The sequence below is a fragment of the Littorina saxatilis genome, linkage group LG11 (genome assembly GCF_037325665.1).
Source record: "Littorina saxatilis isolate snail1 linkage group LG11, US_GU_Lsax_2.0, whole genome shotgun sequence".
In the NCBI taxonomy this organism is placed as follows: domain Eukaryota; kingdom Metazoa; phylum Mollusca; class Gastropoda; order Littorinimorpha; family Littorinidae; genus Littorina; species Littorina saxatilis.
This window is the reverse complement of record NC_090255.1, coordinates 4,471,713-4,490,677: the sequence shown is the minus strand read 5'-3', so window position 1 is coordinate 4,490,677 and position 18,965 is coordinate 4,471,713. Positions and strand designations below refer to the sequence as shown.

The 18,965-nt window shown below is 40.8% G+C and overlaps 1 protein-coding gene across 3 annotated transcripts in view; it reads left to right on the top strand.

Moving 5' to 3' along the window:
• Positions 1 to 18,965, top strand: part of LOC138979444 (glycosyltransferase 8 domain-containing protein 1-like) — an 85,493-nt gene that overhangs the window by 62,103 nt on the left and 4,425 nt on the right. For 2 of the 3 annotated variants that reach the window (XM_070352165.1, XM_070352163.1), the window contains 4 exons: positions 1,035 to 1,105; positions 6,956 to 7,119; positions 8,094 to 8,197; positions 15,137 to 18,965. The exon at positions 15,137 to 18,965 is cut by the window's right edge and continues 4,425 nt beyond it. In XM_070352165.1, the coding sequence (XP_070208266.1) occupies positions 1,035 to 1,105; positions 6,956 to 7,119; positions 8,094 to 8,197; positions 15,137 to 15,309 (512 nt within the window). In that variant the 3' untranslated portion in view covers positions 15,310 to 18,965. The remainder of the gene's footprint in view (positions 1 to 1,034; positions 1,106 to 6,955; positions 7,120 to 8,093; positions 8,198 to 15,136) is intronic. The other variant, XM_070352166.1, reaches the window with a different exon arrangement.

The window sequence follows — 18,965 nt, the reverse complement described above, 5'->3', positions numbered from 1 at the left end:
GTAAATGTGGATCGTTTCATTAAAAAATTTTTTTTTACAATTTTCAGATTTTTGATGACCAAAGTCATTAATTAATTTTTAAGCCACCAAGCTAAAATGCAATACCGAAGTCCGGGCTTCGTCGAAGACTACTTGACCAAAATTTCAACCAATTTGGTTGAAAAATGAGAGCGTGACAGTTCCGCCTCAACTTTCACGAAAAGCCGGATATGACGTCATCAAAGACATTTATAAAAAAAAAAATGAAAAACACGTCTGGGGATATCATACCCAGAAACTCTCATGTCAAATTTCATAAAGATCGGTCCAGTAGTTGAGTCTGAATCGCTCTACACACACACAGACACACAGACACACACACACACACACACACACACACACACAGGCACACACACACACACACACATACACCACGACCCTCGTCTCGATTCCCCCCTCTACGTTAAAACATTTAGTCAAAACTTGACTAAATGTAAAAACACCCCAAAACAAACACAACATACATAGAGAGAGAGAGACAGAGAGAGAGACAGAGAGAGAGAGAGAGAGAGAGATATGCACACAGTCAGTCAGGAAGACTGACAAACAGAGACAGAGAGGTTTCAAAGGAAATTGTGATATTTTTGGTGATTATTCAATTATTAAATTGGAATACCCCTTGTCAATATATAGAAGTTATAAACCGAACATCTGATAAAACAGGGAAGGTGTGTGTGGGGGTCTTTGAAATTGTGTTTTTGTAGTCAATTATCCCTCAAATATTCTATTCATTTTGAAAGCGTGTGCACAGTTTGTGACAGTTGGTTTGTTCATGTGTTTGTTAGTTTGTATCTGCACGTATCTGCAGTTGTGTCTTTGTGCATGCGTGTTTTTGTGTGTCTGCCTGCCTGTCGCTCTATCTGCCCAGATGCATACAAATGTAAGTACGTGTGTGTGTGTGTGTGTGTGTGTGTGTGTGTGCGTGTGCGCGCGTGTGTGTGTGTGTGTGTGCGTGTGTGTGCATGCGTGTGTATGTTCGTGTGTGTGTTTTACAGGTGACATCAGCGAATTGCACAACCTGACGTTAAAAAACAATGACGTCATGGCTGCACTCAACGAAAAAAAGGTAAAGTGACGCTTTTCCGCCGTTTGTTTTTCACAATTGTATTATGGTTTCAGAAAACTTATATCGTTTGAGGAGGGGGGGAGGGGGAATCAGTCATACAGGCACTCTCCTTCCCGGAAAATGATTTTGCTCACTAGCTCAGATCTGGTAATGACTAAATGTTTTAAATAAGAGACCAAAAAGCAATGTACTCACGTTAAAATGACGAACACGGAACGAATAACAGCGACGTTTCGACCTAAGGGTCTTCTTCAGGCACAAAAACACAAAAGTACACACACAAAAAAGAAGAAGAAAGACGATAGAACAAATAAAAAGGAGAACACAGAGAAGCAAGGGAAGCTACTCGAGGGGAAGCCAACATAGGCACACAAAAAAGTCAGAGTTAAAAGGCGGCAGTTTGGAGGTATGTAGACCAAACAAATACACTCACACAAACACACAGACAAGCACACAGACACACGCACATACACACACACCTGGGTGAATCAGTTACTTTGTAAAAGGGGTGTACTTTGAATTCAAAAGTCTAAATCGAGGACGCGAAGCGACTTAGGCTAATCATAAGAATGCGCCTCCCCCCCCCCCCCCCCCCCCCCCCCAAAAAAATAATTTGTCGTGAGATGCATTACACATTTTGTGCACAGGTTCCTGTTAGCAATGTGTACAAAGGTTGGGGGTTCCAGTATCGGTCCTCCCCCCCCCCCCCCCCCTTCTCAATTTTCCCCCATGTCCGCAAACAGGCATCCTCTGTACCTCATTGGGGGCCTCGGGGTCGCATGGACCCATACCTCATAGATCAATTGGATATTGTTAAAAAGGTGTTTGGGGAAAGCTCCTTTGAACGGAATCGAGGTAATAATTTATTTCAAAACCAGGTGTTTTTTTGTGGCTAAGTGTCTGTTCTACACGAACATTCTATAACTTGTTAATCTGTGTCCGAATAATGAACTGTTAACAAAGTTACTCGTATGAAGGAACTATGAAGTTAAACGCATAGGTCCTCACCCTCTCCTCCCCCCCCCCCCCCCCCTTTAATACGTAGGGGCCTACACTTTCACACTCATACAACCAAATTGACACATATTAACTGTGTCACACACACACACACACACACACACACACACACACACACACACACACACACACACACATCCACACACGAACACATAAACAAACAGACAAACAAAGCGGGTAGATGCGCAGGTCCGCTTCGCAATGCCGTAATGGACGCCCACTCTCACTTTGTAGATTCCTTTCTTAAACTATTTATCTGTCACTATTTCTCAAAACTTCGCTTTCTCGCACTCAAGACGACATGCCAAAGTCACATGGGCACACACACGCCCGCCCGCCTGCACGCACTCACACAACAAACAACACACACACACACATGAGGAAGGGATAATCACACATAGTGCGCCAGTGAGGTTAGAATGGTGAGGTGGGGTCTGAGGCTGGTAAGGGATTTGGGGGTAGGACCGACGAGAGGGCACGGATTCGGCGGTTCGCCGTGTCGAGTCAACTTCATATAGATCTGTGTAGGCGATCAACAGCCCCAGCCGATCTGGATCTGTTCAAGTCAAAACTGTAAAGTCAAGGATACGAAGAAGTTTACCGAAAAACATCGATCCCAAGGACTCATGTTGTAACTTTTCAAATCAGTTACATCCAATCAAAGCTCCATCCACATTAAACGGAACGGGAATTGTCGAAGATCCACGCAACTTCACTGCAATGTCGAAAACGAACTCATAATGTCACCGCAGATCTATAGTTGGTTTTGTGTCGCAGCAAAGAAACGAAGCAAATCTCCGGCTTTTATTTCACACTAAAAAAACGTTCATTTAGCGGGTTATTAAAATATATTTCTTTGAGGTTGCAAGGCAATGGCATCGCTGAGATGTACTCCTTCGAACACACGACACAGGTTAGAAATTGACTGCATTTGGGCGCTTTTTACGGCCAAGACAGAGTGAGCTTTTTGACGGGTTTATGGAAAAATCACTTCGGGGGCAGGTCTAAAATCCTGTGTACAGTGCCAAATCATACATCATTCAAAAGAGCAAAGTATGTTCTTTATTCTAACATATGGGCTAGGGTAAGTCATAGATATAAATAGACAGTATCTGTCTATTATATCTGTAGGCAAGTGTATTCCATTCCTTCGATAGTCTCGTCATCTGCACTTGCGTGAAAAATGCAATTTTGAGTCTGTTTTGCATAAAAGACCTGCGAGATTTGTAGAAGTCAAAACCACAACTTACAGTCCAGTCTCTCAACTTTCGTTCCATGCAATTTGTTTGTCTGTACGTATCGACTGAGGGGTGCCCCGAAATGATTTGTAATCACAACATTCACATACTTCAAATACGCCATTGAAAAACTCGTCCACGTGCGTTTTAGATATATTATATTTACTTGGGTGACTAAAACTGTCGTACCTACCAAAGGCCGCTTCGCGTAACAAAATGACTACCAGAGTCGCAAGGCTCGGGATATTTTTTTACAAGAAAGTTATATTTCGTTGTTCTAGTCCGAATGAATATGAAGATATGGCGAGTTGAAGACGCCGATTCTTTCGCCAGAAACACGTCTGTTTCCATACCGGAAAGAGGGAATGGACTGAGAGCTACTAGAAGCACGCGGAGCCGTGCGTACACTCGACCGAATGATGTTATTCACACAATACCATTTGGCGATCTCTAAAAAATCATTTAAAAACAAACTAGTTGACATGTAATGAAACTATTACTGAAATCAAGAAGTAGATTTCCTGGCTTGTTAATTTGCAAAACTCCACACAAAAGTATTGGTCTGTTATTCCAAGATATTGTCTGGCATTGGTTTATCGTGCTTTGACTCAAATGCATCTTCGAAAACAATAAATGGACTCAATAGTTGCAGATCATTGTTTTGGAAACAAGTGTTATTGACTTGGCTAGACAATAAAAGTGTTTTCTGTGAAAAGTATGATTTTGCACCAGTATTATTGAAGGACCAATGCTTTTGGAACAATATGAATATTCAATTTAAACATAAATGCCTATTTTTTAAAGATTTTATAAAACATAATATCTCATTTGTAAAGGATGTTATGAATGAAAATGGTATTATTATTTCTTTTGAAGACTTATGTCAAAAAGTGGGTTATAAACCATCCAGACAGTTTGAATACAATGCATTATGCACAGCACTTAAATCCAGACGTACATACACATTACCATATCAATATTTTACATTGCAGGATTTCATTGTTAATGGTGGTAATATAACAGCAAAGTTTATTAGGCAAAAAAAAAAAAAATAGTCTGTTTACGGTAACCCGACCGACCCTATTTTTTTCGCGCGACCCTAGACTTTTTTTTTGGCATTTGGGGGAAAAAAAAAATCCAGATTCCGAGTGTCTGTGATTTTTGGAAACGAAAACATAATGTAGATTTGGATAAGAGAAACTGGTTACTGGCTGTTAACAGCACAAAAGAAGAAAGATTACGTCTGCTGCACTGGAAATTATTACATAGAATATATCCAACCAATATTTTATTAAACAAAATGGGACTACGAACATCGAATAAGTGTGAAGTTTGTAATGAATTAGACACCCTTGAACATTTCTGTTTTAGTTGCCAAGAGGTGATGAAGGGTTGGAAAATATGTAAAGATTTTGTTCATAAGAAAATACATGTTGCCATCATTTTGAATGAAGAAAATGTATTTTTGGGTTATTTTAGGGAAAGTTTGAAAAATAATTTTATTTATTTTGTGAATTATTGTATTTAAATTACCAAAATGACCATTGGGAAATTTAAATATGGGAAAAAGTTAGATTTGGGTGTATTGTTGGAAACTGAGCTGAACATTAGGAATAAATTTATGTTATGATTATTTTTATTTATATATTTATTTAAACATATTAGTTTACTGATAAAGTTTGTTGATTTAAAAATGTACACATTTGACAGAGAAAAGAAAAGACCTATGAAGAAGGTTTGCTCCAAGCCACAAAAAGAAAAAAAAATGATAATAATAATAAGGCAAAAAATAATTGTAGTAGCAAACCTGCATGCAACTGAGGTTAAAAAAGAAAGAAAAAAAAAGAAGTATCTTAGTTCTAGCGGTGCATATTGGGCACCCCCTGTCGAATGCACACTGGACCGTGCGTATACGCCGTCGCAATCAAGGCAAGTAACTCAGTGAGTGAAAACCTTAGCAAGAACCGCAACTTGAACACACTCGTAACACCTTAACAGCTTATTGCTGGGAAACTACTGGGCGCAGTTCGTTCAAAAGTTGATACACTAACTTGATAATAGGTCCGATTGATCGTATTAAAACTTCATAATGTTACCTGGGACCTAAATGCGAAATAAACCACAAAAACGACTTGGCGGTGGGAGGGAGCAACAGCCAGCCACACTGTAATGATAGAATAGCCGAACGCATCACACAGTCATAAAAGGCATGCGTATCGCATGCGAGACGATTTGCAAAATAGAACAGCCAGCCCGCGTGTGGGTTGAGACAGGCTTTGCGCGTTGTGTGTTTGAATAATTTGATTTTTTGTGTGCCCCATTTTCTACCAAGCGTTGCTTGCTCGGTCGCGACTGCGGTGGTTTAGAGGTCGCGATTTTGTGTTTTGATTCTTTTCATATTAATTTGTATTTTTTCTTATGGTTTCCTTTGTTTACATATGTTTCAGTCTTTTACCTTCACTTTACATTAAAGAATTTGGTAAAACTACCCGGGGCGTGATAAATGCAAGAATCCGCGAGCCAGGACAGTAAAAGAACTTCGAGGGCCAGTTATGAAGAGTGTCGGCAGTATATTTTTCACTCTGATCAAATAAAAGAGAAAGGCCAGTCACCACGCACATCCTCGGCTCGCATGCAATGTATTTATATAGCAAAGGGAATGCCTGTAATCCACACAGAGCAATCACTTGGTCTTAAACGTGCACAAGACAAAAACTTTCATACTGGGGGAGCGAGCCAGTCTGAAGAGTACTCGGGTCCAGCGCGAGGTTTTTTTAATTTAGTTTCATGTGGACAGATTGGGGAGTTGTTATCATGTGTGTGTTTATGAATAAAATGTTGTTTAACCCAATGATGAAACATTTCAAAGGACCATTTCTCCACATGTAAATAATACCAGCACGTCGCCTGAATGCAAACATTCAGGCAACCTTTCGACCTTTTCACTTGTTGATTGGTTGTTTGCTTTGCGTATACCCTTCCAGAATGCTTGCTTGATGGGTTTGTTTAATTGATTGGTGGACTGATTGGTTGGTGGACTGATTGGTTGGTTGGTTGGTTGACTGATTGGTTGGTGGACTGGTTGGTTGGTTGGTTGGTGGACTGATTGTTGCTTTGGTTCGTTGGTTGGTTGATTGATTGGTGTATTGATTGGTTGGTTCTTTGATTGCTTGCTTGATTGGTTTGTTTAATTGATTGGTTGGTTGGTTGTTTGATTAATTGATTGCTTGATTGATTTGTGGATTGGTTGTTTTGGAGATTGGTTGTTTTGGTTAATTGTTTGCTTGAATGATTGGTGGATTAGTTGGTGGATTGGTTGGTTGTTTGTTTGGTTAATTGCTTGCTTTATTGATTGGTTACTTGAGTGGTTGGTTGATGAATTGGTTTGTGGGTTGGTTGTTCGGTTTATTGATTGCTTGATTGATTGGTGGATTGGTTGGTTAGTTAATTGATTGCTTGATTGATTGATGGTTTTATTGGTGGATTGCTGGGTTGGTTGGTTCTTTGGTTGATTGATTGATTTAGTGGTTGATTGGCTGGTTGGCTGATCTTTTGGTTGGATGAATGATTGCTTGATTGATTAATTGGTTTTCAGCCTGCTCACCTGGGTGTCAACTTCAGCAACCCGTACGTGAAGGCGAGGGGGATTCCTCGGGACACCGACATTATCAACAACGGTATCTTCGTGGCGGATCTCCAGCGCTGGAGACAGCAAAACATCACCGCCAGGCTACTCTACTGGATGAGGCTCAACGTCGTGTGAGTCGGCAACTTATCTCTGTAATCGCAAAATCCACAACGAAAAGTCATAAACACTTAAAAGAAAAGAAATATGCTCAACACTTACTGAACTCACAGGTATGATCGCAGCTCTGTACATTTTCAGACTGGAAGAAAAGCGTCAACAAGCTACGTTGGACGTCACATACAAGCTACTGTGACGATGCTTTGTGGCCCGGAGTTGGATTCTAAAAATTCGTCTCCGTGTGGGTTATTGTGCATTTTGTTGCACAACCAAAATGATGACAAAAACGATGTTTGGTGGCTTGTTGTCACACCAGCATTTTTTTTTGTTGGTCCGCGGTCTTCGGCCTTGGTCGATAAAGATGAAACAAAAGACGATATGGTCCCCTTGGACCAACAAAAAAGCTGGTCTGTCAACAACCCATCAAACATCTTATAATATCACACGCACAGGAGCATGTATCAAAGCGCCGGTCGATTATGATTTTCTCTCTCATCAGTTTACTACCACAGTGAATAGTAATACATAGTAAGGATGAAAGAGGAAATAATAATCGACCGGCGCTTTGATACAAGCTCCTTTGATGACAAGCTGACGGGCGCAGTGGCCGAGTGGATAAGACATCGGCCTCCGTAAGGTCGTGAGTTCAAATCCCGGCCGCGTGGCCTGGTGGGTTAAGGGTGGAGATTTTTCCGATCTCCCAGGTCAACTTGTGTGCAGACCTGCTCTCCCCCTATGTGTGTACACGCAAGCACAAGGCCAAGTGCGCACGGAAAAGATCCTGTAATCCATGTCAGAGTTCGGTGGGTTATAGAAACACGAAAATACCAAGCATGCCTCCCCCGAAAGCGGCGTATGGCTGCCTGTATGGCGGGGTAAAAACGGTCATACACTTCAAAACCCACTCGTGCGAAAACATGAGTGAACGTGTGAGTCTCAGCACATGAACGATGAAGAAAAAGAACAAGCTGGCGTCGTTTCGTTGCAGATCCTCGGTGTTAAAGTGGGGGGATTGTGGCTCCGGGTCGCAGGGGCTGATGCTGCTGACTGTCTTTGACAAATACACCCCTCTCCCTAAAGAATGGAACGCACGTGAGTCGATGTTGACAGTGAAATCTGTTTACTGTTTGTTTGTGTGTGTGTAGTGTGTGTGTGTGTGTGTGTGTGTGTGTGTGTGTGTGTGTGTGTGTGTGTGTGTGTGTGTGTGTGTGTGTGTGCTGTCCTAACACCTGGTCCTTGTCCCGGTGTGCTCTCACGCCGCCCCGTCTCTGCATTCACTGCTCCATTCCCATATCATCTGAATTTCGTTCCGCTGCCAGACTTTTCCATTTTACAGACGCTCTACATGCTAGACTGTCAAGGTTGTTGACGTGATGAAGTCTGCAGTTCCCGTTGCCATGCTAGACTATCAAGGTTGTTGGCGTGATGAAGTCTGCAGTTCCCGTTGCCATGCTAGACTGTCAAGGTTGTTGACGTGATGAAGTGTGCAGTTCCCGTTGCCATGCTAGACTGTCAAGGTTGTTGGTTTTTTTTTGGTTTTTTTTTTGCCAAGCACATCATTGTGGGGCTTTTAATCAAAGAATTCAAGCATCCGTCTATAACGTATCAACATTCATCCAACATTTACACAATGCTGAAATATCTCAACGCTAATTCATATCCTAACATCACATTTATATCAATAGGCCTACCATATCATTCTGTACTTACTGATACACATTTTTGAAATGAGCAAAATATGATTAATAATTTTGTTTGTGGGGGTTTGCACTTCTGGAGAATAACCAAACAATACATCTTTTTCTGTTAATATAACATTTTCTCCCGTATTAACAAATATACATCTTCTAACACTTTCTCAAAACAATTTCATTTTGCTACATTTCCAAAAGAAGTGTTCAATATAATCCATTTCATTACAAAGACTACATAAACTATTTTCTTTTAACTTCATTTTATGCAATAAAATATTTGTTGGATAAATATTATGTAACATTTTCCATTGGAGTAACTTTAATCTTTCTTCGCTTGTACATGCACTTGCCAGGGCCCAATACTTTTCGTCAATGCAAATGTTATATTTGTGGGACCAAAATTTTACAGAGCAGGGTTCACTGGCTTTGGATTGCGTTAATATCGCACGAAATTTCTTCGGGGAAGGGTTATTTAGCACGCCCTGAAAACAGGTCGCAGGAGGCTCGTCACCCGCGTCTTCTTTAACTGTGTTATCTCGCAGTGCTCGCGCGCAGAGGGCCGTGTGCAAAGCGTTGTACTCAAACAGCCTTGTGGCACTATATCCGACAATGGCACAAATATGTTCAAATGACACAATATTTTCGTCTATCCATACATCACGTACACAATTCACACCGGCTTCAATCCATTTATCAAAACACAACACATTCTTTCTGAAAATAATATCTGCATTATTCCACAAACATTGATCAAAAATACTTTCTTTTTGAACAGGAAATAAATATCTGTTCTCAATCCATATTTTTAAAACTTGTTGCCAAAATTTTGATTTAACTCTGGTCAGACCAATAAACTGTTTCGGTTTGGCAGTTGATTTAAAGCAACACAGCTGGCTTCCAAGAACCTCAAAATAATGTCTTGGAATCAATTGCCAATTTGCAAAATCTGTTTGTTGTAACCTGGCTGCCCAACATAACAAAAAGGATGTCTGCATATCATGCATATTTATCATGTTAATACCGCCTATTTCTATTTTATTACATACAACTGTTCGTTTCACCTTTTCAAAAGCTTTACTATTTGAGTACTTCCGTTTCCACAAAAATTTAAAAAGGATAGTATTTAATCTATTAAGCACTTTTGTCGGTGCAGAGAGTGCCTGCAAAACATATACAAACTGGGATATCAAAAAAGTTTTAATTATACACAATTTACCACTAATGCTTAAATTCCGTTTTGACCACATTCCAACAATTCTTTCAATTCTATCAAACCGTACTGACCAATTCTCTTCAATGTCAGAAGCACCGATATCGTTTCTAAATATTATACCCAACATTTTTAACTGTTTTTTCCATCTTATATTACAGTATTGCTCAAGACTGTTCTTCATGGATCCTAGCCACATTGCCTCTGTTTTATTTTCATTCAGATGTAAATTTGAAATACATGAAAACTGCTTTACTATTAACAGTACTTCTTGGAGATTGTGTTTATCTTTAAGGAACATTGTTACGTCGTCTGCATACATTGCCAATTTTAAAATATATTCCAAATTGGTTTTTGAATGAAATGACGGGAATTTTAAGCCTTTTATATTTGGGTCACTGCGTATCTTAATGGCTAAAAGTTCCAGGCCAAGGACAAAGGCCATCTGTGAAAAATTACATCCCTGACGAATTCCGGTTAATACGTCGAATTCCTCAGAGATCCATCCCATGTAATTGATGCAACTTGTGGTATTATTCGTTAACATTTTTACGGAATTCAAAAAGTTATCACCGAAACCAAATTTTCTAAATGCCCAATACATATAATCTTTGGAAATTGAGTCAAAAGCACGTGAAAAGTCAAGGGCAAGTAAAATGCCTGGTTCATTTTTCTGATTCATAAAATCTGTTACGTCATCAATCAATCGAATAACATCGCTTGATTGTCTCCCTTTAATAAAACCGACTTGATCTTCTGAAATAATATCAGTAATGACAGATGCGAGACGAATTGCTAAACACTTTGCAAATATTTTATAGTCAGTATTTGTTAGCGAAATTGGTCTCCAATTAATTAGGCTGTCCCGTGGTAAATCTTTTCCTTTGTGGAGTAAGGAAATAACTGCTCTTTTTTGTGTAGTCGACATCTCACCGACTTGAAAGGATGTTTGTAGAGAATTGAAAACCATCGTCTTTAGGCTCGGCCAAATAAACTTCACGAAACTAGCTGTAAGCCCATCCAAACCTGGCGATGATCCGTTCCTCAATAACTGTAATGCTCTGCCAATTTCGTCAATAGTAAATTCACGGTCCATGTCAACTTTCTGTTCTTGTGTTAACTGTGGGATATTTAATCCATCAACTTCACGTTCAGCTTTATTTTCGTCAAAATCAATATTTTTTCCAAATACGTCGTGGTAAAATTTTGTTTGCTCTTTCATTATTTCTTCTTGTGATGTAATCATATTCCCGGAATCATCCATTAATTTGTCCATTATCTTAACGTTTGCTCTTATCTTTTCAAGATTCAGGAAGTAGCGAGTGTTTTTCTCACCCTGTTTAATAAATCTTTCTCGCGATCTTACTTGTGCACTCTTTGCTTCTTGAATATTGAATATTTCAAGTTTGTGCTTTAAATGTTCTCTTTGTGTTAACAAATCCTGATTTTTTTTATCAATTGACAATTTCTTATCTGTTTCGTTAAGTTGCTTTTGCAACATAGATTTATTATCAATGTTTTGCTTATGTTTATTTTTACTAAATCGTATGCAGAATTCCCTTATCTGAATTTTACAGAAATCCCATTTGTCGTGGGGGTTGTCCTCGAAATGATCATTCATATACTGTTCCAAAAACACATTCATTTTGTCAACAAACTCAGAATCACGCAAAAGGCTGTCATTAAATTTCCAATACGAAGGACCTCTTACTATATGTGTTAAATTATAATACATAATTACCATTCTGTGGTCGGTTTGTGCAACTGATTGTATTTTACAATTATTAGAACGGTTCAATACAGCATCACATGCTAAAATATAATCGAGTCTCCTCGCAATAAAAGGTGTCTTGCGAGACCACGTAAACTCTTTATCTTCTGCATGAAACAAACGCCATACATCATTCAAACCTTGTTCATTCAATAAACTCTTAAAATTGTTTACGTCTATTTCACAACGTTTTCCTCCACTTATAATGTCCAAATTATTGTCCAACACACAATTAAAATCTCCGCAAACTATTTTTCTAACATCGTTTTTTTCATTCATATAATTCATGAGAAACTTATAAAATGATCTTCTTTCATTGACAGTTGTGGGACTGTAAACATTGATAATATACAGAATTTCATCATCCAAGTGAACCTTAAGTTCCTGTACTCTTTTAGATTTCTCAACACACTTAACATCATACGGAAAATTCTTTCGGACCAAAATCATTTGGCCCAGGCTGTGGTTCGTTGCAGATGAATAAAATAATTTCCCTCCCCATTCTCTTTCCCATTGATCAACATCTGCCTCTGTAACATACGTCTCTTGTAAACAAATTATATCAAATTGTTGTTTTCTCAAATTGTAAAAAAATGCTTTCCGTTTTGCGCTATTTCGCAGGCCGTGGATGTTTACTGTAGAAATCGATAAGGCCGCCATGGCTAAAAATAACTTACATTATACTTGAATCGTGTATCGTGCTCGAAAGTCCGTGGGGCATAGCGAGGTCAGAGGCCGAACAGTTCTACCTGATGCACGGGGCAGTGTCATCCCCACACACTATCATCCGTGTTATGGTCTCTATCAAGGTCACGGCCAAGTGTGACGTCATGTGCGGTGTCTACCACTGTATTGTCTAGGCGTGTTATTTTCGCTGAAACGTTTTCCATACCTGGGGACACGCGGTTTCTCTTGCCAGGGGTCATGGACCTTGACCTCGGAAAAAGTAAGGTGGACTGGTGTGTACGCGGCCTGCTGGTGCGTGCGTAACCTGTCGGGGGGTGCTGTAGGGGTGTCAGGGGAATGGCGGCAGGTGCGTCGCTGGAGTTCTCTGTGGTGTTGTTGTGGTTGAGAGCTCCGTCGTTCTCGTCAGGGGACTTGTTGGATGCTTGGGTAGTCCCCGCGGCTGGAACAGTACTGTGCAGTGCGGCCCCTTCTCCCTCATCCTCGCTGAGCGGTGTGCACGTAGGGTCTCCCCGTCTGTGACCGGGTTTCCCACATTCTTGGCACACTACGTCACTGTGACACTGGGCAGAGGTGTGTCCGGCCCGCAGGCATCGTCAACATGGAGCCTGTTGTTGCTGCTGTTTCTTAGCGGCCTTCTGCTCAAAGTGGAACACTGATGCGGTGAATGTGCCGATGGGGATTCTATCTGGAAACGGCTTGTCGGGTACCTCGACATAGATGAAGCGTCTACCAGTTATCCAGCGGGTGAGTCCTCCGTTTTCATCTCTGGCCCTTTCCATGAAGAGGTCGGAACGGGGTTTCCCTCCGAGTTTTTGAATCACTGCCGTGATGTCTTTATTATTGAACGATATTGGGATGTTCCCTATCGTGACTTTTGTCGTTTTCACCTCTCTCTCCCCATCTCTCGTCATCACTACAAACGGGTTTCTGTCACACGGGGTGACCGACACTCCGCGTAACGTAAACCCAGAGAGCAGTAGTTTCATTCGGGCGTCATTGGTTTTCGGGTAGATTCGCCATAGGCCGCCGATCTTTTGTGCGCCTAGTATGGTATCATGGCAGCCCTTTTTCTCACATGCAGAGCATAGTTCGTTCACTGAGTAAAGTCTTTCACTGGAGGGTAAATCTCTATGCTGCACAAACACCGGCAGCACTGGTGGCTGTGAAGCGGCCATCTTGAATTTGCCTGTCTGGATAGTCAAGTTCGAAAAATCGAAAAATATCACACAATATCTGAAGCAAGAGGTCCAGAGACAACCTTGAACGATTCCTTGGCTGCCAAAGACAAAACAAACAGGTGGAAGCTGGCACTGTAGGCTGGTAGATAACCAAAATCCTCTGAATTTTGTTCCGCTGCCAGACTTTTCCATTTTACAGACGCTCTACATGCTAGACTGTCAAGGTTGTTGACGTGATGAAGTCTGCAGTTCCCGTTGCCATGCTAGACTGTCAAGGTTGTTGACGTGATGAAGTATGCAGTTCCCGTTGCCATGCTAGACTGTCAAGGTTGTTGACGTGATGAAGGTTGCAGTTCGCCACACAATGTCATTTGTATGGAGTCGACGCACGTGCGAGGATATGTATGTGTGGGAGGGGGGGGGGCGAGGGAGATGGAAGCTTGCTGTATGTTATGTAATGTATATATTGTGTGTGATACGTGGAAATGTGATATTATTTATTTGCATGTATGATACAGGTACAAATGTGATAATTGTAGGCTTATACTAGTGATTACTGTGTGTGATACATGAAATGTGATATGAATGCTGTTTTTATATGTTATACTCTTACTTTCTCCCAAGCGCAAGACAAATTCTTCTATGAAAATTGAAGCCAATAAAATTTGAGTTGAGTTGAGTTGAGACTCCACTGGGCCCCACAGTTTCTCCTTCAGGTCCACTGTCTCGGGCCAGAATTCCCGTCTCAGGCCCGCAAGAGTTGGGCTTGTCTGGAGGACATGCTCTGGGGTCTGCGTGCCTGTTCCACACGGGCAGTCGTCCGTGTGGGAGATTTCATGTTCCACACGGGAAGTCGTCCGTGTGGGAGATTTTCATTCTGGAGAGGTGGGCTAGGAGCCGGTGTAACACGAGAAAATTACTCCCTCGAGATTTTTACTCCGGAGTAAACATTGCGTACGACAAAACGGGATTGCACCAAAATGGGATTTCACGCTGGGGGTATGTCACGATAGTAAAATGGCGCTTGGCTTGTGATCCCATGAGTACGAACGTTCACTGCGAAATATAAACCAGGGAGTAGAAATCTCGTACGAGATTTTTTACTGGAAGTACAGATTTGGGGAGTAAAGATTTGGGGAGTAAAAATTTCGTGGAGGGAGTAATTTGTTCGTTACTTGTGGAGTTCTTTTTTCGTACGAGATTTTTACTGGGAGTAAAAATTTTGTACGAACTGTTTACTCCAGAGTAAATTTTTCGTGGAGTAAAAATGTGGTGTCACACCGGCAGTGGCTGGTTGGATCTAAGATGGTGAGCCGTATTATTTACATGGGAACGGTTAAAAAAGACCATACACGTAAAAATCCACTCGGGCAAAACCATGAGTGAACGTGGGATTTTTATTTATTTTTGGCCCATGAACGAAGGAGAAGAAGACATGGGCAGGACTGAGCCTTGGACACGAATAATTTTTATTGTGGCTTTCTCTTGCAGTGCAGGGTCATCACGGAAAGGAATTGGGAAACAAAAAACTGCTTCACTGGAACGGATCCGACAAACCATGGCATACCAAGCATACCACCTACTCCATAACATTGTGGAGAAAGTATAACTCGTTCTTACATAACTCTGCACATCTTATTATCCCCGGTGCAAGAGTGTTGTAGGGAGTTATTCTAGGGCTATGAGCCCTAGTATTAAGATCTGGTTGGGTTTTTTAGACATGGGGGTAGGCGTTCGTCTGCGCATGCGCTAATGTCGGCAGCCTTTATGTTTCTAAGTTGTTTTGTTTTTAAGTCCTCAGATTCACATGTTTTTGTTGATTGATTGAGTACCAAAAGTTCTTGTTAAATCTCCGACATGTAGCACGCTTGATTACATTGAGAAAAAAAATCAAGGAACAGTTCCCTGCAGATGATGCTGAACTCCTCAGCTCAGTTAAAAGAGTTCAAATCCACTCGCATTCTAGATATTGTACTTCAAACTTTCGTTCAAGCTGATTGTTTGTTTTTCCCTAAACCAACATGTGTCAAGTCTAAACTTTTAGCCAACAGTGAAATCGATGGAAATTCCAAAGGTAGGTTCTATGAAAAAAAAACACGTTCATCTACAGCTAGATATGTCAACGCTTATAATCCCATCATCTTGAGACATTGAAGAGCAAACATGGACATTCACGTCATTTGTAATGCTCAAGCTTCTGGATATTATATAATTTATGCACCTATATTGCAAATCTGAACCTGATGACTTGAAGAAAACAAGAACACTTCCCTGTGTCTTGAGATTTCTTGCTTTTCCTGCACTCAGTGAGAACAATTTCCTCTGTATGCTTACGCTACTCTTCCCACATTACTCTGAATCTAAGCTTCTCCAGCCTTAAGATATTTTTTCTCTCAAAATAAATCCTTTTGATAGTTAGATTGACCGGGCCCATTTCTCTCTCATTGATACAATTCCGTCGCAATATAACCTTGAAAACGACGTTAAACACCAATTAAAGAAAGAAAGAAAGATTGATACAATTTAACACTTTCTACCCCACCTATGTTGACCAAGTTTTTTTTTTAACAGCTGTGCTGCAGCAGGTCACTAAGAAGTTTAGTAACTGTGTATCAACACGCTGGAATGCAGGCGTTAGATGGACTTTACAGGAAACGACTGAAGCTTACAGTCTGAGCGGATATATCCGTACCTGGTCAGATAGAGCCATATGAGTGGGTAGGGATATATCTGTACCTGGTCAGATAGAGCCATATGAGTGGGTAGGGATACATCTGTACCTGGTCAGATAGAGCCATATGAGTGGGTAGGGATATATCTGTACCTGGTCAGATAGAGCCATATGAGTGGGTAGGGATATATCTGTACCTGGTCAGATAGAGCCATATGAGTGGGTAGGGATATATCTGTACCTGGTCAGATAGAGCCATATGAGTGGGTAGGGATATATCTGTACCTGGTCAGATAGAGCCATATGAGTGGGTAGGGATATATCTGTACCTGGTCAGATAGAGCCATGGCATATGAGTGGGTAGGGATATATCTGTACCTGGTCAGATAGAGCCATATGAGTGGGTAGGGATATATCTGTACCTGGTCAGATAGAGCCATATGAGTGGGTAGGGATATATCTGTACCTGGTCAGATAGAGCCATATGAGTGGGTAGGGATGTAGAGGTTACATGCCGAGTCTCAGTGATTATTACAAATAATGGTCGAAGTTAGCGACCATTATTTTTTATAATCACTGAGACGAGGTGTGTAACCTCTTTATTCCTCCTTTCTTCAGTTATTCAAAGAAAAGAGGAGTTTTTTTGCGAAAGTTTGATCGATTCCTATTCACTCAACCAGTCAACCTGCGCAGACGATCGATTAATGCGCGGTTGTATAGTTCCGTGCAAATCATTCCATTCTGTTAACACTTCTTGTCAGTTTTCCTATTTTGGACTAAAATCAAGTACACAGATATGCTGTTATTCTGCTGTGGCGGCAAAGGCAGATATTGTGTGTTCTGTATATGTTTTGGTATCGCTTAGGATAATGTTCTTTCGTCAAATGGGACTAGCAGACGAACTTTTGCACCCGTGTTCCAACGTTAAAAACTGTATGAAGTTCAGTTTTCTGGGGAAAATAGTGTATGAAACCGCTTTATGTTGTTTAAGGCAGGTCAAATGGAGACAGGGATATTACTCTTCATACACAAAGGGAAGTCACTGAGTTGTGTCGCCATTTTTTCCTGGCAGGCTGGGAATTCGAACACATCGAACAGGGAACTCAGAAGAAGAAGAAGAAGAAGAAGAAGAACACGTCGAACATTCGAATGACGTAAATAGAACAAACGTCACATTTTTCAGGCAGCGGAAGTGTGGTGACGCGGCCCAGAACAAATGACGTCAGAAAATGACGACACCGCCAGAAATAAAAACAATGCGACACGCCTACCAACCACGAGGTCAAAAACACGTGGGCATCTAATGAAATCGGTACAAAGCCGTTCTCTTTGCCAGTGACATCGTAATAATCACCAAAGCTAACATTGAAGCTCCGGTAGCAGGTAAGAGAGTGTCTCCCAACCCGTGATGCTCACAGCGTGATTGCATCAGAATACCACATGTTAAAACCGGTGTTTGAACTAGAATAACAGCCAGTAGTATTAAGAACAAGTGTCTTGTGTATGCAGCCCTCTTTCTACTGTAGGCTGGCTGCAGATAATACAATAATTGAAGTCCTTCGAGGCATAAGGGGCCCATAAGGCGAAAAATTGCTTTAATTCCACCCTCAAAAAGTCCCAGCCTTCAAACCGTAACAAATAACAGTACGCACTATTAAGCAAAATTATAAACCAAGCCTTGATTATTAATTTTTATTATTACACTTGTATCAAACAAGTGACCTCCACCTTTTGATTGGCGTTTTTATTACATTTGAATCGGACTTGTGGCCTTTCAAAGTTGCGGTGACCTTTGACTTTCAACAGAGGTCATATGTAACAGTGGTTTTTAAAAACATAATTTAGTTGGCTCATATATCTGAGACAAATGATCGGACAACAGCCCTTTACATTATCGTGACACATATTTTTCTGAGGCACACTGGACAGTAATAGTGCAAAGGGTGGGGTTAATCAAGGGAGTGAACCCCCCCTAAAAACACTACCAACCTGTCGTTTTTTTTGTTTTTTTTAATGCCGTTTTGATCGCTCTTGCGTTTACAACCCATCTCATCAAATCGTAATTTATTTCCAGGCTACCAGCAATAAAATACCTCAACATGAGGAACAAATTTAAAATAAACTCTGGCAAAAGACGTGACGTCACAAAGTTTGAGTATGCGCAACATTTTCGTTTACCAGTGCACTTCGTTACCTGCCCATTGCTGCTTTGGGTGATATTTTTTAAATGACTATTCCTATGCAGATGTTTGTGTAATTGGCCGTTTTCAAAACATACCCATTTTTCGATTTTTCGGTCCAAAATTCAAAACGGGCACTGTCTTCCGAGACTCATAGCTCCGAAACGAACCCACTACCCTATATTTTTTTTATGCTGAATGCATAGCAGACAGATCGAACTTAAAAAATAACCAACTTTTGGGAGAAACCAAATTATATTTAACGGGTCCAGTGAACTACCTTAAATTGATGAGATGTGTGCATTTGGTTGCGTGTGATCTGTTTATTAAATGAAATATTGTTGAAAACTGACCGTCGGATTGCAGTCTCTTGTCGAAGAAACTGAGTGAAAAAAAGGGGAACTACTCTTGTCGCTAGACAAAGTATGAGTTACTTGCTTGGGAAATTGCTTGTGATGAACGTTTGAGC